Source organism: Rhinopithecus bieti, unplaced genomic scaffold (assembly GCF_001698545.2).
Source record: "Rhinopithecus bieti isolate Rb0 unplaced genomic scaffold, ASM169854v2 scaffold_61298, whole genome shotgun sequence".
Taxonomy (NCBI): Eukaryota; Metazoa; Chordata; class Mammalia; order Primates; family Cercopithecidae; genus Rhinopithecus; species Rhinopithecus bieti.
Genome location: NW_016823727.1, coordinates 384,831 through 394,788, shown reverse-complemented (window position 1 = coordinate 394,788; position 9,958 = coordinate 384,831). Strand labels below are relative to the sequence as shown.

At 40.6% G+C, this 9,958-nt stretch overlaps 1 protein-coding gene across 1 annotated transcript in view; it reads left to right on the top strand.

Moving 5' to 3' along the window:
* The window catches only part of AMDHD1 (amidohydrolase domain containing 1), a 22,814-nt gene extending 15,166 nt beyond the window's left edge, over nt 1-7,648 (top strand). Inside the window, exons 6-9 of the mRNA XM_017861764.1 lie at nt 1,217-1,341; nt 4,550-4,643; nt 5,210-5,370; nt 6,813-7,648. Of these exons, the coding sequence (XP_017717253.1) occupies nt 1,217-1,341; nt 4,550-4,643; nt 5,210-5,370; nt 6,813-6,900 (468 nt within the window). The 3' untranslated portion in view covers nt 6,901-7,648. The remainder of the gene's footprint in view (nt 1-1,216; nt 1,342-4,549; nt 4,644-5,209; nt 5,371-6,812) is intronic.
* The last annotated feature ends 2,310 nt before the right edge of the window (nt 7,649-9,958 follow it).

The following is a 9,958-nucleotide window of genomic DNA, read 5'->3' as shown; positions in this document are numbered from 1 at the left end:
AAAAAAAAAAAAAAAAAAAGAAAAGAAAAGAAAAAGAATTACCTCAGTGATCTCTTTTACTAAATTTCTAATGTATTTTTCTTAGCACACAAAGCCACACTGGCACAGTATATTAATTTCACTTGGACCTTTTCAGATCTTTCTGTGGCAGCATCCAAATCATTTTAGTGGAGCACACCAAAAATAGCCACAGGATGATTTTCAAATTCATATATCTTTGCTCAAATTAATTCACTTATTCATCCTTTCAACAAATATTTGAATGAATACTGTGTGCCAGGCACTGTTCTAGGCATTGAGAATTCAGCAGTAAGACAAAGTCCCTGCAGTCCTGAGTCTAGGCTTCTCTCCTCTAAAGCCTTAGACCTAAATAAACAACTGCCCTTGGAGCATATAGATATAGATACCCCACCTGCACGCCTCTCAACTGCATTATATCCAGCTTGATCTCTTAGCATTGTTTCCAAGTCTTGTCCCATTTTCTGCTTCAGTGAATGACACCATCACCTGTCTGTTGCTTAACTCAAAATCTTGGATATCATTTTGACTGCTGCCTCTCTCTCACCTACCACATTTCATCCAACCACCAATTCCTCCCAATTCTCCCAAATAGCTCTAGATCCCCTTCTCTCACCTCTGATCCATAAAATTTTCTGTTTCAGAAAATGTCTGAAGGATTTGTGTTTAAGAATAGTTTTTGAAGTAGACCACTAGCTAATTTTCAAATGAATACCCATTACAAACCCTTCACCCATTTGGGGGATTGGGTTTACAACAGTTGGTTGGCAAGAAATCTTAGTAATAAAATGCTGTTTCTCTTTATGGGAAAAACAATTTACACCGGGCTTGGTGGCTCATGCCTGTAATCTTAGCACTTTGAGAGGCCCAGACAGGTGGATCACGAGGTCAAGAGATCGAGACCATCCTGGCCAACATGGTGAAACCCCATCTCTACTAAAAATACAAAAATTAGCTGGGCATGGTGGCACGCGCCTGTGGTCCTAGCTTCTTGGGAGGCTAGGGGGGAGAATCGCTTGAATCCAGGAGGTGGAAGTTGCAGTGAACGGAGATCGCGCCACTGCACCCAGCCTGGCTACAGAACAAGACTCCGTCTCAGAAAACAAACAAACAAACAAACAAAAAATAATTTAATGAAACTTCATCGATTCATTGTTGCTGTTTGTTAAATCTGTCCCTCTCTGCCCATTCTCCTTAGCTTGGGGCTGAACTGGGAGCGCAGGCAATCAGCCACCTGGAAGAAGTGAGTGATGAAGGCATCGTTGCCATGGCAACGGCCAGGTGCTCTGCAGTTCTTCTGCCCACCACAGCCTACATGCTGAGGTAAGGTCGTTTCTCACCCCAGACCCAAGAGCTGCAAGTACAAGCTGTGAAGACACAGACGTCCAAAGTGCCCAGACATTATTTCATTGCCGTTACAAATCCCTTAAAATTGCAGATGAAGAAAACTCAGTTAATGAAGATGCCAACCCTGGACTGATGTTCGTAAATGAATTTCCCTGAGGAAGGAACTTAGACCCAGATTGCCTTTGTGTGGTAGGATTATTGAGGAAGATGGAGCTTTTTTTTTCTTTTTTTTTTTCATGGATTTTGGAATTTTCCAATTAAAATAATTACTATGCATTATTTTATAATTAGTAAATAATGAAATAGGTGCAATACTTTTAAATATATGCATAAGCTGTTAAAGATATTTAGCAGTATTCAGAATCTGCATGAGCTGTTTTCTAAAGGGATGTTAGTGGGTGCCATAATTGTCATAAATCTTCATAAATCCTGGGGGTGGGAGGAAAGAGAAGACATATATTTTGTAAAATCTCCCCAGATATTTTGCTGTATGCTGCCTATGAATTGAATATACTTAGTTCATCTGTTATTACTGTTGCTCTGATTCTAACTAATATGAGACCGATGTCTTCTGACCCTTCCCATTGTACCACTTGCTTATATGATATCCAAGTTTGTGGTTTGGGAGGCCAGCAGTCAAGAGGAAGTTTATCTTCTCTTGGGACTAGGTGCTTTCTATATAGCTAGGATATGTGGTCTTTTGCATGGGGAGTGATTTTGCAGTTAAGACAGTGGTTCTCAACCCCAGGGTAATTTTGTCCCTCAGGGGACACTTGGCAATGTCTGGAGACATCTCTAAGGGATGCTACTGGCATCTAGTGGGTAGAGGCCAAGGTTGCTGCTAAACATTCCTCATTGCACAGAACAGCTACCCAAAACAAAGAATTATCCAGCCCAAGACACAAATTGTGCTGAGGTTAGGTAAGACCAGGCTCCGAGTAACTTTTAGAAGGGTGAAGAAAGGAATACTTCAGTTCTTTTCTCAAATCTACTATGATTTTATATGCACATATATGATATTATACATTTTTATTATTATTACTATTCTCTTAATTTAAAGAGTAAACACAATGTAGACTACAATCAGGAAATATCAATAACTGTTCTTGGTATGACCAATGTCTTATACATTTCAAGTGTCATCAGTTTAAGTCATCAATCAATATTTATCTCCACCATCCAAGAAATAAGTTTTTTGTTTTTTATTTTTTTTGGGAAAAAAAGGCTTTCTTCGGCTGGGCACAGTGGCTCACTCCTGTAATCCCAATACTTTTGGGAAGCCAGGGTGGACAGATCACTTGAGGCCAGGAGTTCAAGACCAGACTGGCCAACATGGTGAAACTCCATCTCTACTAAAAATACAAAAATTAGCCAGGCATGGTGGCACGTGCCTGTAGTCCCAACTACTAGGCAGGCTGAGGCAGGAGAATCGCTTGAACCCAGGAGGGAGAGGTTGCAGGGAGCCAAGATCATACCACTGCACTCCAGCCTGGGCAACAGAGTGAGTGAGACTTCATCTCAAAAAAAAGGCTTTCTTTAACTGGTCTTGAATCTCTTGACATGGAGCAAAAGCGTAAGACTTTGTGGTACTGGAGGGCAATTCAGCATTAAAAGGCTGCACCTTGTTCCTATGCCAGCAGAGGCTGTCATCTGCCATTGCCACAGACAGGTTTAGCCTCCTGTTAGGACCACAAGGGCAGTCGAAGTGAAGGCCACACTCTGCTTTCTGGCTTCTCGTTTCTGTATTTTTCTGATCTCTGCATCAGGAGAGACCAGCAGGGCCCCCTGCTCTCCCCTGAACCCTCTCTTGACCCTCATTTCCAGAATAACCATTGCCTTATGCTACTTAAGGGCTTGCTTTAATCATGTATTTTATGTATGTTTGCATGTAATATTTAAATGTATTCAGGAAATATTCACCTTAGTTTTTATGGAGCGCCCTTAATACTTTTACAGCCTCACTTTATTCTCTTTTACCCCTAAGTATTTATGGAAGGGGAGGAGGGACATTCAAATGACCTGCAGGGACATTTGAAGCTGTACCCTTTCCTCACTCTGTCTCTGCTTCACTCACCTCCTCTCATACATTGTTGAAAAACATTTTAAGTGGTCCTACAAATGATCGATCATAGACTGGGAGTGATTCTAGGGCAAAATAATCTCTGCTGGACTTTTGTCTATTGCAGCAGTTATTCCCAAATTAAGTCTGTCCTCATTGCTTTAACGAGCTTTCAGGCTTTGCTCATTTTTTGTGTAACACTTTTGAGATATGTCCTAAAGAACAAAGAATATTTTACCAGGGAGGTCAAGGAGATGCCTAATTCAGGAAGAAGTATAAACATTTTACACACTAAATTCTTGGGCCTTCAAGATTTTAAAGGACCTACAAAGATGTTTGAGGTAAAAAACAAAAACAAAAACAAACACAAAAAACACAGAAAAGAGGGGTAAGGGAGAGAAATGAATAGGAAATTACAAAATTGAGCTAATAAAAATAGCATATTGTGGCCTGGCACAGTGGCTCATGCCTGTAATCTCAGCATTTTGGGAGGCCAAGGTGGGTGGATCACCTGAAGTCAGGAGTTCGAGACCAGCCTAGCCACCATGGTGAAACCCCATTTCTACTAAAAATACAAAAATTAGCCAGTCATGGTGGCGAGTGCCTGTAGTCCCAACTACTTGGGAGGCTGAGGCAGGAGAATCGCTTGAACTCAGGAGGTGGAAGTTGGAGTGAGCCAAGATCATGCCACTGCACTCCAGCCTGGGCAAGAGACCAAGATTCCATCTCAAAAAAAAACAAAAAACAAAAAACAAAAAAAAAACAGTGTAACCTCATTTATTATTTAATTTGGGAGTCACCAAAAAAGCTTATTAAATTTCAAAACCATTTGTAAGTTATATTTTCCTCCTTTTGCAAGAATGCCTTAATATGTAAAAAGATGGATGAGATAAACAATCATTAATTAAAAGTTAGGCATATCTAAGTAATTTCAAAAGCAGAATGATAAAAATCAGGAGTCCTGGGATTATATATGTAATTCTGCCACTAGTATTTAATCTCGAGTTTCTGCTTCTTCTTCCAGAATATGAAGGCGTTGACTGTCTCAAGTTCTCTTCTGTTCTGAACAGCTATTCTACAAAAGTTCCCATTCTAGAGACTGACATATTTTTTTCCTCGCCTTAGACTGAAACAACCTCGAGCCAGGAAGATGTTAGATGAGGGAGTAATAGTTGCCCTGGGAAGTGATTTCAATCCCAATGCATATTGCTTTTCAATGGTAATTATTTTTTTCATGTGCCTTTCTGAGCAGACTATCTACCAAGCATAAAACAATTTAAAATATTTCACTAACTGTTAAAACAGTGTTAAAATCTAAAATACTTTCTGTGAAACAAGAAAAAAAGGGGTAGGCAGCAGTGTAATTGGATTTTTCTGTCCCAGATAAATGCCTGTAGGCAAAGAGAGAGGAGAGAAGCTTCTATGTGCGTTATTTTCTGATTCAGCCTTGAGCATTATGGTTTTACAATAACCCATTTCCTTTCTCCAGAGAATAGCATAAACTCCAAGAGGTCTTAGTTAGTAAGGGTGGAAGTGAACTTCATTGTGTGCAGTAAGTGGTCTTGAAAAGTTGTCAATAAATATTAAATACACAATCCCTTTAATAAAGTAATCTTTTCCAAAGTATAAGAACCTTTATGTATAAACTTAGATTTTTCCCATTGCAACTGAGCCAATTCCTCCTATACCTTTAACTGCCTCTGTTTGTTGTGCTGTGTTGAGAAATGTTTTAAATTGCAGTGCCATATGTCACTTTCCTCCAACACTTTTCTCTTCCTGCCTTAGCCAATGGTCATGCATCTGGCCTGTGTAAACATGAGAATGTCCATGCCTGAGGCCTTGGCTGCTGCCACCATCAATGCAGCTTATGCACTGGGAAAGTCTCACACACACGGATCGTTGGAAGTTGGCAAACAGGGAGATCTCATTATCATCAATTCATCCCGGTGAGTGTGCTCCCAACTTAGTGTGCTCCCGAATGATCGATCATAGACTGGGGGGGAGTCTAGGGCAAGAATCATCTCTGCTGGACTCTTTCTCTATTACAGCAGCTATTCCCAAATTAAATCTGTCCTCATTGCTTTAACGAGCTTTCTGGCTTTGTTTATTTTTGATGTAACATTTTTACCATATGTCCTAAAGAATAAAGAGTATTTCGCCAGAGAAATATCTTACATTGTGCCCACTGAAGTATAGAGATGAGGCCTAAATCCCTTTTCCACTAATTATTAGTGTCAGACTCTGTGTGGACTCAGACACTAGCCAGTCCCCTCCATCTTGATCCCTTTCCAATGAGCAAATCTACTGACAGGCCCTAAACGACAGGGCAGATCAAGTTTTCAAGATCTCTTCATCTGTCTGGTATCTTTTGTAGATTTCCAGGTTTCTGCTCTGTTTACTTGGACTTTGGCCGGGTTGTGCCCTCTGGCATGTGTTTGTGTTTTTCTGCTCGGCTTCTGATTTTCAACTAGCTCCCAACTCTGGCTTGTCACCCTGGTTCTGATTCATTCCCTCTCTGATTTCTCATGCCGACTGGATCCCAAAAGCTTAAACTTAGTTTTCCTGTTCCTGGTGGCTTATCACTCACCCACCCACAGTCTGTTGCCACCTGGGCCTCCAGGGCGATATTAGTCTGTTGTCACACTACTAATAAAGACATACCCCAGACTGGGTAATTTATAAAGGAAAGAGGTTTAATTGACTCACAGTTCTACATGACTGGGGAGGCCTCCCAATCATGGCGGAAAGCAAAGGAGGAGCAATGTCATGTCTTAAATGGCAGCAGGCAAGAGAGCGTGTACAGGGGAACTCCCATTTATAAAAACATCAAATCTTGTGAGATTTATTCACTATCATGAGAACAGAATAGGAAAGACCTACCCCCATGATTCAATTACCTCCCACTGGGTCCCTCCCACAATGTAGGAATGATGGAAGCTACAATTCAAAATGAGATTTGGGTGGGGGCATAGCAGCCAAACCATATCAGGGTCTTACTGTTCCAGATCTACAAGTCATAAATCCTATGGCTACTTGACTCTTACAAGCCCATTGCAGCCCTTGAACCTCATGTCCTCCAGAGACACCTGCTTTAAAATTCTCTCCATGATCAGAAACCATTCCCTGTATTGAATATAATGCTGATGGTGACATTTATGTATCACTTAATGAAGCAAATATTTTAAGATCAAGTACTTAAATGATATTATTAAATAATGTTTGATTTACCATAGACCAGTTAGTTATGTACTGTTTTTTAGAAAGCCCAAATACCATTGACTGGGTGTAAATAAATGTGTAGGGAATGCATTTTAAAATTAGCATTTATTGATAAAGTAATAATAATTTTTACTTGCACACATTGAAGTAATTTTTTTTTTTTTTCTAGATGGGAGCATTTGATTTACCAGTTCGGAGGCCATCATGAATTAATTGAATATGTTATAGCTAAAGGAAAAGTCATCTATAAAACATGATAGATTTGAAAAGAGAAGACTTTTTGACTATATGAAATAAGTCAATATAGTTATATTAAAAGTTAAAACACCTTAAATTTACCAGAATTATATCACTTAAACCTAAATGTACTTCGATGTCTTTTTAAGTCACTCAAAAAACCCCAGGGATAGATTTATTTTCATTTAACACATGCATTTGACATATAAACAGGTAAACCTATTGTGATTAAAATCACAAAACATCCAATTATTTCACAAATATTAGTTACAAATATTCCGTAGATTAATATGATGAGGTATCACAAAAATGCCTTTGTGGGGAAAAGTAGGCTTGACTTAAAATTTCCATTTTGTGTCTGTATTTCACGTTTCAGTTTTTAAACTATATTTAGTGAACATTGGGGAATGGAAAGAAATCTAAGTGATACACCCCAATGAAGCTAAAATATAGCCTTCTGTTAAGCAAATAGTATTTCCTTTCCCCAAGTAGTTTATTTTCTAGATGCTTTTCAAATGAATTAATGTCGTCTGATGAAGAGTCCTTCCATTTCTAAGGTCTTCTCAATCTCAGCAACAGAGCTTCCCGGCAGCGTTCAAGACACATCATTTAATACACAGGCATAGGGACCTTCCTGAAATGGATGCATTTTTTCCAACTACAATCACGTAACCTTTTTCTTGAAATTTAAAAAATTGTTGATTCTTCACATTACAATTGGGTAAAACACATTTGACAGCTCTCAATAAATGTTTGCTCTCACTCTTATTGTTGTTTCCTTTCAGCCTGGAAGTAGATCAGCAGCGTTGACTCTTCGAGTGTTTTAGGAAATTACAAAAGTATTTGTAAAGAGTGGATAATTATTTACATATAAATGGGTGTTTTTAAAAGCCATGTGAGTTGATTTGAAATCTTTTTAAATGTTTCAGTCATCTTTATAATCACAACTGCATTACCAAACTTGGTAAGAAATGATATGAGAAGTAAAGATTGACTCTCCAAACGATCACTAAAGTCAGGTTAATAGAGCCTGAATGAAAGAGGCTTTGCTGTAGTCAATATAAAGCAATTCAAAATGCCCCTCATTGGAAGATTAAGGGTAACATTGCATATTGTTGTCATCACGATGGGGTCTCTGGAGCTCTGAACCTCATGTGATTGTTTAAGAAGTCTTCACACAGTGTGGGGGGCACACAGTTGCTATGTGTGATGGCTCCCCTGTGACCAGTCACCTAGGCACTGTGAGCATTTGGGATGCAGGAGATAGACATAAGGCCAAAACTGAATGTTAGGTCCGCCCTTCCCTGGAACTCAAGCAACACAAGACTAGCTTCTTCTATTGAAGAAACAAGGAGGAGAAGCACATCTGATTTTTCATCTAGCAGGCACTCACTTTAAACAAATAGCATTCATGCCTTTTTTGAATGAAGGCAGAAGAAGACATCTACCCTAAACTGCCCTATTCCTCCCAGGCCAGTGTGCTGCAAGCCCGTGCAACTCACGGGAGTTCGCTAGGAATGCGGAACCTCTGGCTGGACCCAGATCTGCTGAGTCGGAATCTGCGTCCTAACAAGCCCTGGGTGATTCACATGCACATTAAGGTCTGAGCAGCTCTGAGTTCTAAGCCCTAGTCACCCCAATCTTCACACTGTTCCTTAGGGGACAGTGAGCTGCTCAGGGCCGTGCAGCATGGTTCCGTCTGCCCAGAATGCTTTCCTTCTCTTACTTACATGGGAATTGGAGCTGGATGCCCCTCCCCACATTCCCACATCTCTATGATAGCCTTTAAAGCATTGTAATTTAACTGTCTTTTCTATTTTAGACTAATGAAGTCTACCCTCTGGGTTGAAACTAATGTTCTCCAACTATTTTTTCGGTATATTTTCAATGTTTACATTTAATAAATTAATACTGTTAACAAAAGTAAGCAAAAAGGCAAAATGGGCCGGGAACGGTGACTCACGCCTGTTATCCCAGCACTTTGGGAGGCCAAGGTGTGTGGATTCCCTGAGGTCAGGAGTTCGAGACCAGCCTGACCAACATGGTGAACCCATGTATCTACTAAAATTACAAAAATTAGCCGGGTGTGATGGCACACGCCTGTAATTCCAGCTACTCGGTAGGCTGAGCCAGGAGAATTGCTTGAATGTGGGAGGCAGAAGTTTGCAGTGAGCTAAGATAGCACTTTTGCACTACAGCCTGGGCGACAGATCTGAGACTCCATCTCAAAATAAAGCCAAATGAACCAATGAACCATAAAAAGAGAACCATAAAGTTTAATAAAAAGCAATCTAGTGACCAGACCCAAAAATCAGACACAGGTTTAAAGCAGTATGAAATGCATCTGCTTTTGAATTTTGCCGGTTGTGATTTTTTTGTTTGTTTGTTTGTTTTTGAGATGGAGCCTCACTCTGTCACCCAGGCTGGAGTGCAGTGGCGCGATCTTGGTTCACTGCAACCTCTGCCGCCCGGGATCAAGCAATTCTCCTGCTTCAGCCTCTCATGTAGCTGGAATTACAGGCATCTGCCACTGCGCCTGGCTAATTTTTGTAATTTTAGTAGAGTCAGGGTTTCACCATCTTGGCCAGGCTGGTTTTGAAATCCTGACCTCGTGATCCACCTACCTTGGCCTCCCAAAGTGCTGAGATTACAGGCATGAGCCACCGTGCCCGGCCTGTGATGGGATTTTATGCATGTGGTAGATTGTCAGATACGGGCCCGTGGATCACGCCAAATCACATGCCCATGCCCTTGAGTGTTACTCTCCCAAATTGACTCTGGGCCTGGAACGTGACTTGCTTTAGCCAACAGGACATTAGCAAATGTGGCACAACAGGGGCTTGAAAAGCCCTTGTGCTTTAGGGTTTGCCTCCTCCGGCTGCCCTGAGACAACTTGTGACAAAGCCCAGGTGAGCCTGCGGGGCTGGGGAGGAAATCCTGATGCCTCCAATTCTTTTGTTGCTAGCCAATGGGAAAAAGAGTGTACTGAGTCAAGCATATGCTCCTTCAGAAACTTGATTAACTGCTGTTAGAGGTACTAAACCGTTATAAAAACCTAAGAATAAAGTGACATCAGAA